Source organism: Erinaceus europaeus, chromosome 14 (assembly GCF_950295315.1).
Source record: "Erinaceus europaeus chromosome 14, mEriEur2.1, whole genome shotgun sequence".
NCBI classification, from domain to species: Eukaryota; Metazoa; Chordata; class Mammalia; order Eulipotyphla; family Erinaceidae; genus Erinaceus; species Erinaceus europaeus.
This window is the reverse complement of record NC_080175.1, coordinates 69,513,671-69,534,318: the sequence shown is the minus strand read 5'-3', so window position 1 is coordinate 69,534,318 and position 20,648 is coordinate 69,513,671. Positions and strand designations below refer to the sequence as shown.

At 37.8% G+C, this 20,648-nt stretch overlaps 2 protein-coding genes across 6 annotated transcripts in view; one reads left to right on the top strand and one right to left on the bottom strand.

The window, feature by feature from the left end:
- Positions 1–20,648, bottom strand: part of NLGN1 (neuroligin 1) — a 1,020,375-nt gene that overhangs the window by 155,809 nt on the left and 843,918 nt on the right. The gene's annotated exons all lie outside the window — the stretch shown is intronic.
- On the top strand, positions 7,492–9,191 carry LOC132532808 (ubiquitin carboxyl-terminal hydrolase 2-like). Its single transcript, XM_060171972.1, has 6 exons — positions 7,492–7,878; positions 7,974–8,084; positions 8,252–8,316; positions 8,430–8,593; positions 8,674–8,754; positions 8,898–9,191. Exons 1-6 carry the CDS (start codon positions 7,580–7,582, stop codon positions 9,009–9,011), a joined length of 834 nt encoding a protein of 277 aa, XP_060027955.1. The 5' UTR covers positions 7,492–7,579; the 3' UTR covers positions 9,012–9,191.

Here is a 20,648-nt window from a genome sequence, read left to right as displayed (position 1 = left end):
AAATACAACAGTTGTGTTTCCTGTTACTTAACAAAGTACATTAAAAAGACAAAAAAAAGGTCCCTAAACCACAAACCTACATAAAGGTGGTTTTGGAAGTTTTACTCCTAATTAACAACTTGGAAGCAGCCAAGAGATTCAGGAAATGAGTAAAAAGACATGTATAGAGCTTATCACATTCCTAAAGAGGACACCGTTAAAGGCAACATGCATTATGATCCCAATTATGTAGCTGTATGAAAAAGGTGGAAATGGGCGGTAGTGCAGAGGGTTAGGCACACGTGGCGCAAAGCGCAGGGACCAACTTAAGGATCCCAGTAGGAGCCCCTGCCTCCCCACCTGCAGGGGAGTCACTTCACAGGCAGTGAACCAGGTCCACAGGTGTCTATCTTTCTCTCCCCCTCTTTCTTCCCCTTCTTTCTTGATTTCTCTGTCCTATTCAACAACGAATGACATCAACAACAACAATAAGAAGAACAACAGGGCTACAACAAGGGCAACAAAAGGGGGGAAAATGGCCTCCAGAAGCAGTGGATTCATGATGCAGGCACTGAGCCACAGCAATAACCCTGGAGGCAAAAGAAGAAAAAGGAAAAATATAGAGAGAGTTGAGAAAAAATAAGTGAAAGGGCTAGGCAGTAGTACATGTGGCTGAGTGCACACATTACAGTGCACAAACACCTGGACTCTAGCCTCCTGGACTCCCTATCTGTGGCGGGGGGTTGTGAGGGGGGATTTCACAAGTGGTAACACAGTGCTACAGGTATCTCTCTCCTCCTCTTCATCTCCCCCTTTCCTCCCCATTTCTCTCTGTATCTGACAAAATATTTTTTTAATATCAATAATTACCAGGAATAAGAAGGCATAATGCAGTGTAATTTGGAGGTTTTGAACTATTCTGTATCAACAGATGGTGAAACTATGATGTATTATTATACAGATGGTAGATATATGTCATTATTTATGTATCAAAACCCATAGAATACACAGCACCAAGGGTGAGCCCCTAATGTAAACTGTCGACTTTGGATGACAATGTGTCAATATAGGTTCATCTATTATAATAAACATACCCTCTGGCTCAGGCTACTGATAAGGAGGAAGTGCACCACTGTAGAGACATGAATTTTGAAAATTATTTGTATTTTCCATTTAACTTTGCTTTGAAACTAAAACGTATAAATGTTTTATAAATAAATATAACATTCTATAAGAAGCTGTATAAATAAAGTAATACATATGTTTTGATTCGTTTTGTTTTTAGATAGAGAGGCAGAAAGATAGTAAAAGATACCACAGCATAAAAAAACTTTTCTTTTTTAATACAGTGGGGGCCAGGTTCAAATCTGGCTTACATACATCACAAAGCAGCACACTACCAAAGTGAGCTACTTCACAGGTCCATTAAGTTTTCTAATTTTACAAAGAATATCATATAGAAAATTAACAGAGTAAAATAAAAGCGTTAGTAGACTAAGGAACTTGTTTGCTCAGGTTGGAGTAAGGATCAAACTACCAATGCCCATGTCCAGCTGAGAAGCAATTACAGAAGCCAGAACTCCTATCTTCGGCACCCCCAAAATATTTTTGATCCATATTCCCCATGGGGAAGAAGTGATAGGAGGAAGAGGATAAGAGAGTTCTGAACTATAACTCCATCAAGACCCAGAGAGAGAAGAGGAAAAAGAGAGGGACGTTTGGGTGTAGTAATAAGAGTTGCGTGTAGCTTGGAAAGGAAAGGCGAGGAGTTGAGAGAAGAGGGGAGGGCAGGGGAGGGCAGGGGAGGGAAAGGGAGGAGAGGAAAATACAACTTTTAAAAAAAGATAATTATATACAAATATAGAATTTTTATAAATGATAGTTAACCCATATCTGCAACCTTAGGAGAACTGCAGTTGCTTGCCACAGAAGGACTGGGTAGAACTATGGTGGTAGGAATATACCTGTTATGCCTGCATTGACATGTAATTTTGTAAATCAATATTAAGTCACTAATAAAAATAAGACAATATAGTTAAAGATAAAGATAGGAAATTGTTTTCTGCAAAAAAAATGAAACTAGGTATAAAAATACATTTGGTCTATATAATTTAATCATAATTATGAAACAGAATTAAATTCACATAAAATGTTTCTAATTTGTCACTCAGATTAATCAAATAGATAATTTTTAAACTTCTGACATGAGCCACTACCTCCTTCTTATGCCATTTTTGAAATAAAGTGTATATGTGCTCACAAACACAAACACTTTTATTTTATTTTAAAAATGACAAACAATCTCAGGCACATAATATTTAGATTAAACTTGCTATTAGGCTAGTTTATATACCCCAATATCAATGTCATGCAATTTAGACATTGTCACAAGCATCTTAGAATCCTGTCAACATTTAAGAGACTCAACATTTCCCTGTGTTTGGAATGATACTTAAAGATTAACGGAATGGTTGAAAAACAGTGCCAACCCGAACTTGCAGTCAAATGAATTAGCAGTGAATGTAGAGCAATAAATTTCTTCTATGTTAATAGTGTTAGCAAGTAGAATGACGTGTGACCAAATGTCACCAGATAAATGGTTTCCAGAACAGTTCGGGTACCATATGTGCAAATAAAGCCTGGTTTTGTGTCTTTCTAAAAAGTCAAGAGTGAGGATAAATGTTGTTCCCCTTTCTACTCAATCAGACCAGGAGGAAGAGTTGACTTTTCAATACTTAATCTTACGCTGTATGTAAAATAACTAAAATAATAAGACCTACATGTATTTTACATACTAAAATGTAAAAATATGACCAGACTGATTCACTATGCATATTTATGTTCCTTGTTTAACCACAAGCTATTAAATGACACATGATATTTCTGAGGGAACATAATAACAATATTTTCATTTCAGAGATTTTTTTTTCAGATCTTCGACCTCATGTCAAATGATTCAACAAGGATACCAAATTGGACATCGGTATTCCATACACATACATAAAATAAGTAACTCAGGTGCAGAAAGTGGATATAGTAAATTAAATCTACATTAAAGCCCAGATTAGTGACCCCCTACAGCAGTTCTCTTAATCACAAATTATTCTCCTTTTCAATATTAAAGTTAATATATGTTTAAACAGGCTTCAGACATTATATAGTGCACATACGTCACTGAGTAAATATGTTTTCCTTTGCTGGCATACTTCCTTTCTTTTAGATAATATAGAATCAAGCATTCAAGGATAAATTATTCAAGGAAATATAACTCATAGCACTGGTTCTCAAACTATGTTCCATGGAGTGCATGTGTCCCGGGTCTGTGAAATTAATAAGCACTACAGGAGAAATAACCTGTGCAGTTACATTACCTTGGAGGATTGTTATCACCTTTTGAGTAATCAATGTACTAAGCTTATAATAAAGTTATCTTTCAACTTTGTTGCATATGTGTTATATATATATGTGATATAATTGAAATCAATATCAATATCATCTTTAATATTTTTCCTTATAGAACAAATGGGAGAGCAATTGGCCCTAGGAGATACTGTGAAATACACCATTAAACAGTGAAAAATAAACCTGTGTAGTTTTTAAACTTTGCTTTTTCTAATTAAAATCTAGAAATTTTTCCAGTTTCAATAATTTAAGTCGTCATCATTTTAAGCACCTAAAGTGTAGGAACAATATTACTAACCCCAGCATCTGCAATTAATTAGGAATGTTTGGTATATAGTGATTTTATGTTATTATTTTATTTGTTTATGTATTCTATTTTAGACAGAATCAAAGAGAGAGAGTGAGAGAGAGAGAGAGAGAGAGAGAGAGAGGGAGAGAGAGAGAGAGAGGGAGACCACAGTATGAAAACTTCCTTCAGTGTGATGGGAGCTAGACTCAAAGTGGCATGACTGGCAAAGCAGTACATTATCTGAATGAGATATTTTGTCAGTCTTGGTTTTATATGAATGCAATTATCAGATATTTATTGACTTGCTAAGAGTTCTACTGTATTAAGAATAGACCTGGGTCCAGGAAGTTGGCTCACTTGTAAGGGTTCCTGCTTTTTCATTTGTGTGCACAAAGTTCTAGAGTCACCCTGACAGCATTGAGGGGAGTTGTGATGTCGTGGTCTCTCTCTCTCTGTGTCTCTATCTAAAAAAAGTTGATTCAGAGTTATGAAGCCCTAGAAAAACAAACAACAAACAAACAAATAAATAAAAGAGTAAAACTCAATTTATAACAAATTCATAGTAAGTTTCTTAACATTGAGTTGGTTAGTGATGGAGAAAAAATAGAAATCTACTTGAGATCTTTCTTGGAATCTTTCTTTCCTTTTCATAGATTACAAATGTATCAGTTTACACAACAAACTTTCATGCCTGAGGTTTGTGTAGTCCAGTTTTAATCCTCAGCATTGCCATAAGCCAGTACTGAGCACTGCACTAGCTTAGGAAGGAAGGATGGAAGGAAGGAAGGATGGAAGGGAGGGAGGGAGGGAGATAGAAAGAAAGGAAATGCATGCTATGCTGATAGAGAACAAAAGGCGAAACAACAAACAAGAATTCCCTGCAAACCTCCACCTGAACATGACAGAACTGATTTCACCATTGACAAGATAAACTAGAATTATACACATGAACACACATACTTTGTTAAAGTAAGAAGAATGAGGATAACATATCATGAGTGACAAAGCATTGATTGAAAATACTCTCATAGTAGAAAGCATATGGATTTTCAAATACTGAGTGTAACACTTTAACAGAATGTTATGACTAAACTTTAACACCCTGGAAGCAGATACTGTATTTTCTTTACTTCGCTGTACCTGGGACTTGCCTGAGAGCCAATATATGGTTGACATTTGTTGAATGAATGGATGAATGACTGAGTATACAAGATCCTGTTCTTCCCAGCATAATTTGATTAAGTTTTCACAGTGAGTCAAAGATTTAAAGAGTATCTTCAGTTGAAAACCAATACTATTTTCTTTTCATGATTTGTTTTCATTGAACATGTTTTCAGGAAAATAGACTGTAAGCCACAGTTGGAATTCAGTGAATTTATATGCAATAATGTATATCCAGTTAAATCCTTAAATGTGGAGTTGCACTGCAAGATAATTACAGAGACAGATCAGTGGTCAAGATAACCTCTAGGTGTGATAATAATTACGAAGGATCACATATTTCCAAATTATCTGACTCTAGAGATCAAGGAATCTGGAAGGTTTGACATAAAATAATAATCCAACTTCTTGTAAAAGTCTCATGAAAAACCTCAACTGACAGACTTGCCTACAACTGGCATAATATCAAATAGAAGAGAATGAGTTTAGTCATGGTAAACTCAGTTATATTCCGTGGACTTAATAAAATATTAAGAAAATAGTAGTTCTTCCCTGCAGCTAACAGCATGTCCTTCATAGTTTCCATTAATGAGCAAATGATCTATACTATGCGTGCTTTTCCTGAACAAAATAATGTAGTTGGAAAATCTGCACAGTCTACATAGTATTAATCTATTCACATCATCAGTAACTAAAGTTACTGTTCCATGTCTTTGGGGGCGTCACACTTCAATCATCTTGTATTAGGATTCATAAAAACAGACTTAGGTATTCATTTGGCTTGGTCCCATCCTAAAGTTTCTGAAAAATGGAGGTAATAAACACCAATTATATGACATATTTTGCTATATACGTTTTCCTTCTCTGATTACTAATGTGAACATTCCATCAACACATGGGATCCACTACACATGTGGAACTTACAGATAGATGCTGTTTCCTGTGAGTCACAAAATGCTCAGTAATTGAAAACGGTGACAATCTTGCAATTTTGTAATTTTCTCCAAGATGAGCAAAGATAGAAATCATCGACAGGTCATATTTGGAACTCCATATGTGTGCCACTTTGTCTTGTGGAAGAAATGGACATGGCAGAATATTCTTTTAAAAGTTAAAATGACAGGAATTTCAAACATAGGCCAGTGAAATATCTCACTTGGGTAATGTGTTACTTTGCCATGTGAGTGACCTGGTAATTTGAGCTTGGCCTCCATCGCACTGAAGAAGTTTTGCTGTTGTGATCTTTCTCACTCTCTTGCCTCTGTCACTAATAGTAATAATAATAATAATATTCCAGACAAAAAATTGAAATGTATTTTGCAAATACTCTGTAATTAAGATCACTAGTTCAAAGATGCATCTGAACTACTAATACAGATACTAAAACCTAAAGGTTAGAGCATATTGGTTTTATTTATTTATTTATAATTTTTAAAGATTTATTTAACATAAGAGAGACAGAGTTAGAGCATCACTATGGCATATGCAATGATGGGGCAAACTCTGGACCTCATGCTTGAGTATCCAATGCCTTACCCACTATGCTACCTCAAAGATCACAAATACTTGTTTTATACCATCTGTTCTCTAGGCAAGGTAACTATCTCGTCTCTCCAACTACATTTAGCCCAGTTTACTTTGAAACACACATACACCTTCATGTAATGTGGCCCTCATTAGAATGTAACAAAAAAAATCTGTGTTCTAGCTAGCCATTCATAGTTTTATTTGTTAGAACATGACAATTATTCATTTATTCAGTATTTTCGCTCATCTTACACTTCCCTATTATATTTTCTTCTTAGACTTTGTTTCAACCTTAAACCTCTTCATAAATGTGTAGTTGGTTTATGCCTCCCTAATTTCTTATGTTCTTTTTATTCAGTAATCTTTTATAAACTGTCTTACTCGTCCACTATTTTTTTATAATGACACCTTTAATTATTGTCTTAATCTTCTAGCCATTTAGGCTCTTACTTTCCTATATCTGTCCTTTCATCCAACCACTCCTCCTCAGTTGTATGGGTACAGCAAAATACAACTTTTCTTCTCTTTTTAACTTCAGGATCAGTGGGGCTGAGGAGACAGCATAATAGTTATACAAATTCAAGATCAAAAGTGAGGAAAAGGAAGACTTTACCAAAGACACTATTAACCAACTATGACCTTATCGTTAGTGACTTTAAAACATTTCACAAGCTGCTTCCAACTCTTTGAAATAATTTATTGATTCTCAATTTTAAAATATCTGTGTGTATACTTGCGGTGTGCATGGGTAATGTGGTGGGAGAGATTTTTAAAAGATCACTATCTTGTGTGACAATAAAAAAGGCTCTACTGTGAGAAAGCTGGTTTTATTAACTAAGAACACAAATGGGAAATTTCTGTCTTTCATGGGATTTTATCTGCCTCCAAAAACTTACTGTTTATAATTGCAAAGTATGTATGATTTTGTTATTACTGTGAGAAGAGTAGTTAGGTTGTATACAAGTCACAGAGAAAACATCTAAGTGCTTAGACTGGAAGCTCTCCATAGACCATCTTGCCTAAAAGTGCTAAGATAGTTTCCTTCATCTTCTCACCTCTTTGGCTCCCTACCCTCCACTTGAACTTTAGCAAAAGTCAGATTTTAATTTTTTTTCTTATTATTTTTTAATTTCAAATAGAAAGGGACATAGGAGGAGAGAGAGAGAAACCACAGCACTATTCCACTATCTCTGGAGCTTCCCCAGTTGCTATGGTGTTCCTATGTGGTGCCAGGGTTTAAACTCAGGGCTTGTACATGGTAAGGCACAGGCCCTACCAGTTAAACTACCCTTGGCCCCTCCTTTTTTTCCTTTCCTTTGGCTCTTTTTGCTGGACTTTGTGTTTCAGTTTCTCATAGGAAAAAATCTCACCTGTCTTCTATATCCCCTTCTACCTCTCTCCCCAATAGAGTTTGCAAAACTAATCCAGACCATATGGACATCTTCCCCCAATGATGTGGTGAGCCCATCTGAGTTCAAGATGCAGATCCAGAGATATGTACCACGTTTTGTTGGCTACAAGTAAGGGTCCAGCAAATGTGCCATCACAGGTGGGTGGCAGTGCCAGCAAGTTAAAGGGATGAGAGGCTTTGCTCACTCTCTTCCTCTGGGCTCAGTCAGCAGGATGCTCAGGAGTTTCTTCGCTTTCTGCTGGATGGACTCCAAAACGAGGTGAATCAAGTCACAGTGAAGCCTAAGCCCAGTCCCGAGAACCTCGATCATCTTCCGTGAGTAAGAGGAGAGCCGCATGGGGAGGCAAACTTGGTCCTCTGAGGCTTTTTGCTATTATTGGGGGACAGGAGACAGAAGAGTTGGGAGAAATTCTTGAACATTAAGGATTTAGCTTGAGGAAAGATCCTGAAATTCAAATGCTTTCCTCTTTCCTGGTTCTTAGTGATGATGAGAAAGGACGACAGATGTGGAGGAAATATCTCGAACGGGAAGACAGTCGGATTGGGGGTAAGTTCATGAGGTGGGAGGGAGGCCTGCTTTCCTTGACAACTGTTTTTGTTCCTGAGTGGAGTGTGGACAGCCCTAAAATCATTCCCCCAGAGCACCCTCTTTCTGCCCAGTGTCCCACGAGCTGAGGCAGGAGCTGAGAAGGAAGACACACTTCTCCATCTTTTCTCCAGATCTCTTTGTTGGGCAGCTCAAGAGTTCCCTGACATGCACCGATTGTGGTTACTGTTCTACAGTCTTCGATCCCTTCTGGGACCTCTCACTGCCCATTGCTAAGGTAGACACCCGTGTAGCCCTACTTCGAAGCTCTCACTCTTAGCTTTTCATGTCAATGACCTCTGACCTTTTCTCTTTCAGAGAGTTTATCCTGAGGTGACTTTAATGGACTGCATGAGGCTCTTCACTAAAGAAGATATTCTTGATGGTGATGAGAAGCCTGTAAGTCACGCTTCCATACTTAGCAAGAACACATTTCCAAGACACCTCTCTAGGCATGATATTATCTCTAGCTGATCCAGCTTGGGAGCTACTGGCTTCAGCCCACACGAGTCCATTCTACCTCTGTTTGTTGTCTCTTTCAGACATGCTGTCGATGCAGAACCAGAAAACGATGCATAAAGAAGTTCTCCATCCAGAGGTTCCCAAAGATCTTGGTGCTCCATATCCTTAAAATCTGCCAAGAGTCAGGAGAATAGCACAGTGGCACCACACTGCATGGGACAGGTCCCAGGTCAGTCCCCAGTACCATCAACAGTCAGAAGTAGTCAGAGCTGAGTAGTATTCTCCATCCAGGCGCACCTCCTTCCTTCTGCCCTGGGTCAAGTGCAGAGGATTTGGTGAGGCAGTGTCCGGCAGAACAGGGGCAGCTTCCCTCCATTCAATCTCTTCCCCCACGTCTTCCACCAGCCCCCGGTTTCCAGTTTCTCAAATTTTAATTTTATTCCATGATCAAAGGTCCCCCAAGAACCCTGAAATTAAAGCACACTGATTTTCCATAGACTTGGGACTTGTTAGCAAAAAAGAGGTGAAAGTGACTCAATAGATGGAGTTTTCTAAAGGAGAGTTAAAAGTTTAGATGTCAAACATTAGAAAGAAATTTTCCCTGAGAGGTTCAACCTGAAGGTCAGAAAAGTGGGTTAGGGTATGGAATCTTTTCTGAGGGAATGGTCTGTGAGGGTTTTAACTTCTTGGTTGATTTTTTTAAAGTTACATTTCCCTCCTTTCTACACCAAAAAATGTTATTGACCATATGCTAATCCTGGAAAATTTGAATATATACAACACATTCTGCTTTCATATGAAAATAAGAAGCAGAGCTATACTAACATGGAGGGAACAAGAATTAGCTCACTGTAGTGAATCAGTGCAATATAAGGTGATGATAAGAATTAATGGCACTCGGGAATTATCATTGAATTGGGAGAGGGCACTGGAATTACCAAAAATCATGTACTAAGGGTGTAGCTAATTTTATTTAGAAAGTCACTCATGTAGCACCTCCTTGAATGAAATACTCCCTATGGCTTGCTCGCTCACCCTCCACACCCTTGAAGCCAGCCCAAGCATTTTCCTAGCAGAGCACTGAGTCCTGTACCTGGAATATATTCAATCATTTGTTAGATTGGATTTCCTTGTCGAGATCACTTTTTAAATAATTTCATTAGTGGGTAAAGAACAAAATCATTTTGCCGGCACCTGAAGCAGTGACTGAGTCTATGCTGAATATTGGTAATCCCACTGTGACTAGCAGAGTGCTTTGAACTCTGGGAAGTGCTTAGTAAATGTTTATTGATGATTAATCCAAAAGGTTCTAGAAACTTTACGAGAGGTTATAAACAGACTGAAAAAAAATCCATAAATTCCAGGAGACAGGTTCAGTCTTACAAGAGAATTCAAACTGTTTTTTTCTCTGAAGCAGTTTTAAAAGAAAAAAACCATGAGAGGGAAAATACTAAACTTCCTACCTTTATGATACTAGTTTGCAGATGTAGTTTGAATGTCAAGTATTGTTTACTGGACTAAACATTTTGGCTTAACCTTCCCTCGCCTCTCTCCATTTATTTATTTATTTATTTATTTATCTTTAGTTTGAGAAACTCAAGCAAAAGAAAGTTTAAAAAAAACAAGTCTTTAGATTCTTACCATCTAACTTTACACTGATAAAAGAAATACAAAATAACAAAACTTCACACAGGCCTTGACTGGGGTTTAAACAAACAGCAGATGTATTACATTGAGGTTATTTAGATATAGCAAAATAGTATCAAAGGGGCAAAGATCGGCTAGCCATGAGCCCATGTTACCGGAGCTTGGCTACATGTTCAGCTCCTGGGGGAAGTGACATGGAGGGTCGCAAGGAAAAGGAGAGCAGACAAAGAGCTGCAGGAACAGAGAGCTCAAGAGCAGAGAGATTTCCAGCAGATACTCACTTAAAGAAACTTCCTGTATACCCACAATTCCTTGTGGGTTTGTGTAAATCCACTGTATGCTCCTTAGGCTGAAGTCAGCCACCTATGCTAATTATGTTCATCTCCCAACAGTCTTCAATACTCATGGACCAGAAGGTGGCAAAGTGACTAGAGTATGGAATTGGAGGCATAACCCAATTTTGAGACCCACAAAGGGGTTTTTCAAACTTCCTCAGGCTGAGAACTTGTGAGAACACAAGGCAGGGTAGAAAAACAACTGAGAGACACTTTTGCTTTCCTAGTTCCTTCTCACCTCACCCCCCACACACACACTCCTACTTCAGGTCTGTTCCCAGGGTGGAACAAACAGAACATAACCTGCCCCATTCTGATGTACTTTAGAACTTAAGTTTTATCTGGAACAAGAGTTTTTCACCATCCCTCAAGCCCCTTGGACTGGATCTACCTCTGGAATAATGTTTTGAATACCTGATATATATATATAACCTTATGCATGTAACCTTAGTGAGGACCTGCTTCTCTCTCTTTATCTCTATCTTTCCTTCCCATCCCTCCCTCCTTCTCCCTTTCTTTTCTCCCTCCCACTCTCTTATATTTACAAATAAATCTTTAGAAATAATAAATCCAATACTTATTTTTAATTTGACAGGACAGAGAGAAATTAAGAAGGGAGTGGAGATAGACATGGAGAAAGAAAGACAGACACCTGCATCTGCTTTACCATTCATGAAGTGTACCCCCTGCAGATGGGCAACTGGGACTCAAACCCAGGTCCTTGCACATGGTAATGTTTGCACTTAACTAGGTGCCCAGCCCCCATACTTACTATGTTCTATATGTGATCATGCATTTCTCAATTTCATGGAAGAAAGAATTCATAGATGGACTGTTTGAAAGTAAAATTAATACATAATATCCATACCTAAAACAATTCTGAATTCATAGTATAAAACAAGAACAGTTTCCTAACTAGTCATGTCATTACTGAAAATGATTTTTTTTTTTTTTTTGTAATCACTAGGGCTTCACTGCTCCAGGCTGATTTATCTACATAGCAAGACAGAGACCAAGCTAGAAAGACAAAAAGAAAGACACCATTGTACCGAAACTTCCTTCAGTGCTGTGAGACAGGCTCAAATCTGGGTCATGCTCATGATAAAGCAGGTGCCCTCTCCAAATGAACAACCTTCCCAGTCTCATGCTTATTTTTTCCCTCCAATTCTGTGATGTTGTCCAATATCTGATTTTCAATTATCAAAAAAAGTTATTTTTTTTGTCATCGTCAGGGCTTCACTGCTACCAGATGACATTTTCAGATAGATTAGATTAGATTAGATAGATAGGTAAATAGATAAGTTGATTGACTGATGGATAGATAGCACCAAAGCTTCCTCCAGTGCATTAGGGATCACACACATAGCAAAGCAATATACTATCCACGCAAGCTATTTTACTATGTCAATTTAGTTATTTTATTCAAACCAAGATCCTATAAAGTTTCTTATATTATATTTGTTTTTGTCTAGGGCAGCCTGGTTGGGGGGTAGATAGCATCATGGTTATGCAAAGAGACTCATGGCTGAGGCTCCAGTGTCCCAGGTTCAAACCAACCCCCCCTCCCACCATAAACCAGATCTGAGCAATGCTCTGGTAAAAAAAAAAAAAAAAAAAAAAAAAGCCTAGAGCAAGCAGTCCTCTACCACTTTTTTCCATTACATAGATTATTTTTAAGACTATAATGAGTATTTTAGAGTGGCCTAAATTATGGATTTTGGATTGTTTAGTTTAGTGTTAGCCAGTGCCTGTTCTCTGCCCTCTGTCTTTCCTGTGAATTCAAAGATCTAAAAATTTGGTTAGATTTAATTTAAATTAATACTAGCAAAAATATACCATAGAAGACAGTGTTTACTTCAAATCAGAAGGCATGCAATTACAACTTACTGCACTCTGAAATAAAGTTAAACAAGATCTTTTGGTTAAGGTGGTTCCCACCAGATTTCTCCACAGTAAGGACGTGTTTTCCCATTTGCAATTATAAAGTAATCTGTAGAGTAATTCTTTGAAACTCCAATCTTCCTATTATCTCCCCCAAACTTTCACATAATGGTTTTAATATCCACTGGTGACCCATTTCTGAATCAACTGCTTCACGGGAGGGGGGGGTATTCAGCATATTTTTATTATTACTATAAACACAAGTTAAATGCTAATCCAGAGAAAGTGCATAGAGAGAACCAAACCATTACAAGAAATGTTTTTGTCTTGAACTCACTTAGAAGCTTCCAGGTGAGTGTTAAGTAAATAGATAACAGATGGAATATGTAAATCACCCAGCAAAACCTCTGGAACAAATAATAAAAATCAATAGAAAAGTTGAAGAGTGTGAGCCTTACAGTTTGTCATTATATATTATGGTGCTTTTCCTTGGTTGTGTTTGCTATTGTTTGTTTTAAGAGAGCCTGTTACCAGTTTCACAGCAAAAGTATTAGAATCACCTATCAAAAATTAAGGAAAACATGAGGGAAGAGGGGAAAGTGAACAAAAGGGAATAAATTTGAAGTTTGACTACTATTTTAAAACCAAATTAAGTTATCAAGAGCAAGGAATAGCTTAAAAAAATGGATAGAATTCCTTAATTTCTTCAGTACAGACCATTTTAACACCTTTGTCACATCAAGGATGGAATGCATATAAAGGAATTGGAAGTAGTTCCTTGAGTCATTAAGATGCGTAGGTCATCTACAAACTTGAGTTTGAGAGTTAGACTTCCCCAAGTAATTTAAGTCATCCTTTGATTCCACAGGCTTATTTTCTAGACTGTGGTTTAAGAAGACATAAGAAGTTTGCGGTCTTAGAAGTGACTTTGTGGAAAGGCATTGAGCTCTCAACATGAGGTTCCAAGGTCAATCACTGGTAGCATAGGTATCAGAGTGGTACCCTGGTTCTCTTTTTATTTTCTCTCTTTATATCTCTTTCTCCCTTTCTTTCTTTTTCCAATATGTATTTATTTATTGTATAGAGACTGAGAGAAATCAAGATGGGGGAGGAAGAGAGACAGACACCTGCAGCACTACTTCCCCACTCATAAAGCTGCCCCCTACATGTGGTGACTAGGGGCTTGAACCTGAGCCTTTGTGCAGAGTAACATGTGTGCTCAATTGGGTGTACCACCATCTGATTCCTTCTCCTCTCTCATTCATTAATAAACAAAACCTTTAAAACTATATGAATCTTCCCCTTATTATTTTTGCTGACCACGAAATTTTTACTCATATTATTACCAAAAATCTTTGAGAAATATAAAGAGAAAAATAAGTACTGACCCTACTTATTCCTTCCAGACTTGCTTTTCTACATATATTTTAACAAAAATGCAGTCACTCCATTTCCTGTGTGCTTTGGTAAGACATTGTACGCTGAATGTATATGGGAGGAGCTCTGTCATTTAGTACAGTTTTACATTGCCATAGTAGTAAAGGAAAGGATCACATTTTATATCTGTGCTATTATTTTTGGAACGGCAATCTGTTGAAAGAAATAGGGTATTACCAGTTGCCATGGGTAATATAGCTTGTAAGAGGTATAGCAGGCATCATTTCTCTATTTTAATTTTTGTACGTAGTCCTCTGATAGCCTCAGACAAAATTCCTAGAAGTACAATTTGTATGTTAGAAATACATACTGATACATTCCTAGAAGTAGAACTTGTATGTTAAAAATACACAAACGACTCTCTGCAATATGTTTTAATCTATTTATTGGTACATCTTTAATAGCTTCTTTAACTTTCTGTCTAAAGGCAAATCATTTCATTACACCCAACCCTAGATTTTTAAAACACTATCATATATAAATATATATTTGGATGCTACAAACTTACCAGAAAGGTAGGTATAACATCACCCTCAATTTTCTACTAGTTCTGTAAATATCATTAGCCGCTAGTAATTAGCAGCACCTGGGATTCTCTAGGCACCAGGTGGTATGCCACAATGGAAGCAAGTCTTACATCAAATTACTTAATGCAGTTTGTCTGGCAAGCAGATACACATGTTGTCATAAACACACACAACCCTCCCTTTTTTTTTTAAGATAGCTGCCTGTATAAGTTCAAAAGAACTCTCACTCTCTTTTCTATGAGGAAAAATTCTGGAGCAATGAATGGAAACCCCTCGCCTTTTACAAGCTAGAGTGTTGCAACAGCAAGATGAAAAACATAGAGTAAGAAAAAGTTTGAGCTGGGTCAGGTAAACAGAGTGTTCCATGAAATAGGAATGATGCAGTCCAGATGGATAACTAGACCTGGAACATTGCTTTCAAGGTTTGAAGTTATTGAGCTTTATATATTGATACCTTGTTTATAAAAGGACAATGATGTCTTTGCTAACCTTCCATGCTACTGCAAAGGCATACATACACTTGTTATTACACTATGTATTATTTTTATTGTTTTATGATTGGATAGAGACAGAGAAATTGAGAGGGGAGGAGGAGGTAGAGAGAGAAAGAGACAGAGAAACACACCTGCAGCACTGCTTCACTATGTGCGAAGTTTTCCCCTGCAGGTGGGGACCAGGGGCTTGAACCTGGGTTCTTGTGCACTGTAATGTGTGCACTTAACTAGGTACGCCACCACGTGACCCCACTACATACATTTCTATAGCTCTAGTGCTAATTGGCAAGCTTTCTGGTATTGATGAACTAACTATACATTGATTCGTCTCTGATGTTCATGAATAATATTTAAAGTCTTTACCTAGTTACTTGGAATATGGATTCTACATTCAGATCCTTCATGTGCTAGGATAGTAGACTATAGTTTATTTAGACAGACAAATACTGTAGTTGGATATTGTTTATACCTGTTATCATTAAATAATGTGAAGGGAATTACTATTGACTACTACCATATTAGTATCAGTCTTCCCACTTTCTAGATAAGAGAACTGAACCTCAAAAAATCCAGGTCATTTGTTCCAGATCACACAACAATCAAAAGCACAACCTTATGACTGCAAATCAGAACTGAGTTCTGGGCTTTCATCATCTACAATAGAGGTAAACTTAATAAGTTATAAGCTTCCTCATGTCCAATTCAAGAAGAAAAAAAAGAAAACCCAGAAAAAGGGAATATGTTTAAAACTCTTTTTTAAAATGAACTTTTTTAAATATTTATTTTCCCTTTTGTTGCCCTTTTTTAAAATTATTGTTATTGATGCCCTTGTTGTTAAATAGGATAGAGAGAAATGAAGAGAGAAGGGGAAGACAGAGAGGGAGAGAGTAAGACACCTGCAGACCGGCTTCACCACCTGTGAAGCAACTCCTCTGAAGGTGGGGAGCCAGGAGCTTGAAATGGGGTTCTTATGCTGGTCCTTGGCGCTTTGCACCACGTGCGCTTAAGCCACTGCGCTACCACCCGACTCCCTGTTTAAAACTCTTTATACAAATTATTTTGTGTAATGAAATACATAGTACTCTTTATTTTTTTTTTTCTTAATGTTTTTGTCACCAGGTTTATTGCTGGGTAACTGCACCACAAATCCACCTCTATTTGCAGCCTGACTTCCTTCTTTCCTTCCTTCCTTCCTCCCTTCCATCCTTCCTTCCTTCCTCCCTCCCTCCCTCCCTTCCTCTCTCTCTCCTTTCTTTTCTCTCTTTCTATCTAAAAGAGTGAACTTGAGAGTGAGTAAAGGGGAGGGAGAAAGGGAGAAAGAAAGATATATGCTGCACTGCTATACTGCTTGGGTCCTGAAGGTTTCCCCACTGCAAGTATGGCTTGAACCAGACTCCTTGTGCGTGGTAACATATGTAACTTGTGTGCACCTTTTTTGAATGTTTAACCTTTACTTTTTATTGGATAGAGGCAGCCAGAAATTGCAAGGAGAGGTGGAAATAGAGAGGAAGGGAGACAGACACCTGAAGCACAGCTTCACCAGTTTCAAAACTTTCCCCCTGCAGGTGGGGACCGGGGGCTCAAACCCAGGTCCTTGCTCATTGTAACATGTGCGCTCAACCAAGGTGCCACCACTCGGCCCTGTGTGGTAACAGGTATTCTGCAGGCTGCATCACTGCCCAACCTGCACATAGTACTCTTGTTATTAACAGTTTGAAGATGGAAATATGTTCCTTTGTTCTTATTTCAGTGCTGAAAGAAGATAACCATATATGCTGCTTACATGAAGAATTATAATGTTTAAAAGCTTCCTAATGCTCTGTTTTAATCTGAAGATAAAGCTTAAGAAAAACAATGATTATTATTTTCAATGTATTACTATAAGAATCACATGATACCCTTTTCCAGAATATGCCTATTTACCACTATCAATACCATATCCACTTCTCTCCCCATATACCCTGTTTTTTTTTTTTATCTTCATGAGTGATACAGCACTGCTTCCACACTTTCCTGTCCTTAAACTTCATTCGTTTCCTGCTCTACCAGGCACACTCCCATCATGCTCTGTCCCATACTCTTTCTCCCAGCATATTTTTTTGATTTTGCCTCTGAATAAAACACTGCCTGACACCATTGCTCTTCCAAAATAGTGTGGGGTGGGGGAACAGAGGAATGCATATATTCCTTTTTGTTTTATGTATTGTATCATATCTGGGCTATTATATTGTATAATAAAGTATACACCTGGCCCACCGAGATTTTCAGGGGTTGGTGCTGTCAAGCAAGGAGCAGGCGTCTGTTTGGAAACACGAAACAAGATTTAGGATTTGGAGGTAGGTCTTCAACATAGGGTCTTTGATTTCTTGTAGTCTTTCCTGTTCTCTGATATAATTTTTCTGCCATTTCCTTGTGTGTACTGTATACAGCCCTATGAATAAGCAACAGAGAGTTGCTAACAATAGATGCTAATGTTCACAGAAGTATGACTTCAAAGATCAATATAGTCTGATCAGTTTTTAATCTAAAAATACTGCTTATCAGCAAATTATAAACTCTGAATGAAAAATGTCTTAGAGAAAGCAATGAAAAGTTATACTTAGAACTCAATGAACTTATAATCAAGTACAAGTATATTTTCATTGTTGTTCTTGTTATTATTATTATTACCAGGATTCTGGTAGGACTACATTCCTGAATACTATTACCACTTCTAGAAATCTCTCTTTCTCTCTCTTGTAAATACAAAACGGAGACACTACAGCACTGATCCACTGCTCCTGAAACTTCCCTTTTGCATTATGCCCCTATGTAGGTGCTGGGGAATTCAAATCTCAGTATTTGGGCATGGTGAAGTGTGCAGTGTACTGGATAACCTATCTTCTAGGCCATTATGTATCTTATTTTATATAAAGCCCACTAGCTACTTTGGATGCAATTAAAATTGATAAGTATAAATTACTTCTTCACAGATATGGTAGGTAGTATGAATTAGGTTACTCCTAGTTCTAAGATGAAGATTGTAACAATCCCCACTCCTCCATCAGCACTGCCAACACTTCATCAATACAGGGAAGACCAGGTTCAAACATGGAAAGGGAAAATGACAAAACCTACTTTTTTAATATTTTATTTTAATGAAAGAAAGATAGAGATGATAGAGATAATGATAGATACATGATACCAGAGCTCAACTTTGACTATGGTGGTGCTGGAAATTGAGCCTGGGACTTCAGTGCCTCAGGCGTTATCTTTTGCATAGCCATTATGCTATTTCCTTAGTATCTATTTTCATAATGTCAAATTACTATCATAACCTAGTAAGTCCATCTTAACTCAATCTACCTTTGCAAATTTAGGAATTTTATGTTTTTTTTTTTTTTCTAACAACATCTGCAGGTTGTGGTCTGGAGGGCAGTATTAGGCTCTCTCCATTTTTTACTAGAGACAGTAGAATGAGTGGAACGTGTGAGAGTGTGTGTGTGTGTGTGTGTGTGTGTGTGTGTGTGTGTGTGTGCGTGTGTGAAAGAGAGAGAGAAAGAGAGAGAGAGAGAAAGAGAGAGGAACTTGGTAAAAGAAAAGAGAGGAACAAATGGTAAATTGAAGTATGTTCACTCCACACCAGTCCTCTAGGATTCTAATCTCTTTAAATCTCTCAACATCAATTGTCTAGGTTCTTAAAGGGACAGGGTAGACAGTCTCCCTGGCAGATGAAGATGACTGAAACCAAATGAGGGCTTAATAATAATTGGAAAGTCTTCCATTTGTATAGGAGACTCATCTGCTTGTGTTAGGTTTTTTGTCTCCAGCTTTGGCAATGGACTAAGGAGACATGTTTGCACATGACAGAATTGAGAGTTACTACCTACAATGACTGGCTAAGGATCTCAAGCGAAGGCAGCACTTTTGCTCCTTACAAGGACACACTATGAAAACAAATGTCTCTCTATTTCCCTTTGTCTCCCATTTCTACTTTGATGTCCCCAGTCTGCTTCATTTGGCCAGTAGATGCCTTTTTCCAGATGAGACAGGGAAAAGGGCTGCTATCAGGACAGGCTCTATGATGTTCTTTTCAGGTTGCTTTATGCAGCTCCGTATCTAAAGAACCCAGCCTTCCTGAATGCCCAGGCAGGTGGCTCCTTTATGAAGCCTACTGAAATAGCTTGTGCTGAAATGGACAAGCTACCAGCTGCCAACTGAGCTGGTAAAAGCACTGCACTCTGGGTTCTCGAAGGTCAGTCAGTTTGACTAAATGCACAAAGACAAGAACTACACGAACTTTGGCACTGCTTTTAAAATGGGTCAATAAATAATCACCATTCAATCAGAACAGCAGTGAAGAGACCCGATGTATTCAGAGGCAGTAAAATGGAGGTGAAAACTACTTTCTTTCCATTTAACTAAGCTGTTGTAAGGATCAAGTGAGAATCCAAAAGAAAATGGTTCAGAAAACGTGAAAAGTAATTCCTTGTTTATCTGATGCATTATCTTTTCTATTACTAATTTTGCTTTTTCAGGATTCCAGCTGGGGAAAAGTGAGAAATAATGTTTAAAATATTACTTTATAAAACTTAGTACAAATCAATTCCCTCTTAAACAAATATATAATAGGATGGGGAGTGGGGACAAAGAATGGTTCTGCAAAAAACTTTCATGTCTAAGGCTCTGAGGTCCCATGTTCAGTCCCCAGCACCTTCATTAGCCAGAGCTGAGCAGGGGTCTGGTCTCGGTCTCTCTCTCTCTCTCTCTCATGCAAGTAAACAATGAAAAATAGAGAGAATTAATACCAAATTATTCTCAGGTCAATTTCATATCTCATTCTGTAAATTATTAGGCCAGGAAAACTTTTTCTTTCAACAAATGAGTGATAAAAATGAAAAATTAAGGATGTTCCTAACCAAAAAGAAGAAGGAGGAGGAAGAGGAGGAGTAGGAGGAGGTGGAGGAGTAGGAGGAGGAGGAGGGGGAAGGGGAGGAGGAGGAGGTCTTTCTTATTGAGAAATTAGCGTTGAGAGCATAATTTGTTCCTTAGCAGTTTTTTCAGTCTGTCTCTCACTTAACAGATATTATTGTGGCACATGTCTAGGTATTGAGATAATGGCTGGGCAAAAAGTAAGAGAAATCAGCTAAAAATAACAGAGGAAGCTTCCATAGGCAAGTACAGGCTCTCTAGTTTTCTCAAAATCCCACACGTCCCTCGCTTATATTCTATTAAGCCCACAGTACTCATTTATTTTAATTTCCTGGTCCCTGTGAATGTTTGCGTTCGTGATGTCTGCAATGCATTTGTTGTGTGTACATATTTATTCAAATTCTAGAGACATTTAATGGGCTCACTTTGTTCTTTTTTGAATAGTACTGAGAAGGACTACCTTAGGAAGTATATGGCTATTCTAGACAGTACAGTCTCAGCGTTGAGACTTAAAAAGACGAAAAAGTTGCACAGGAGGATGCATGTTGAATTGGAGTGTTTGAAAACATCTAAGTGATCAGTTTGGTAAGAGCACGGGT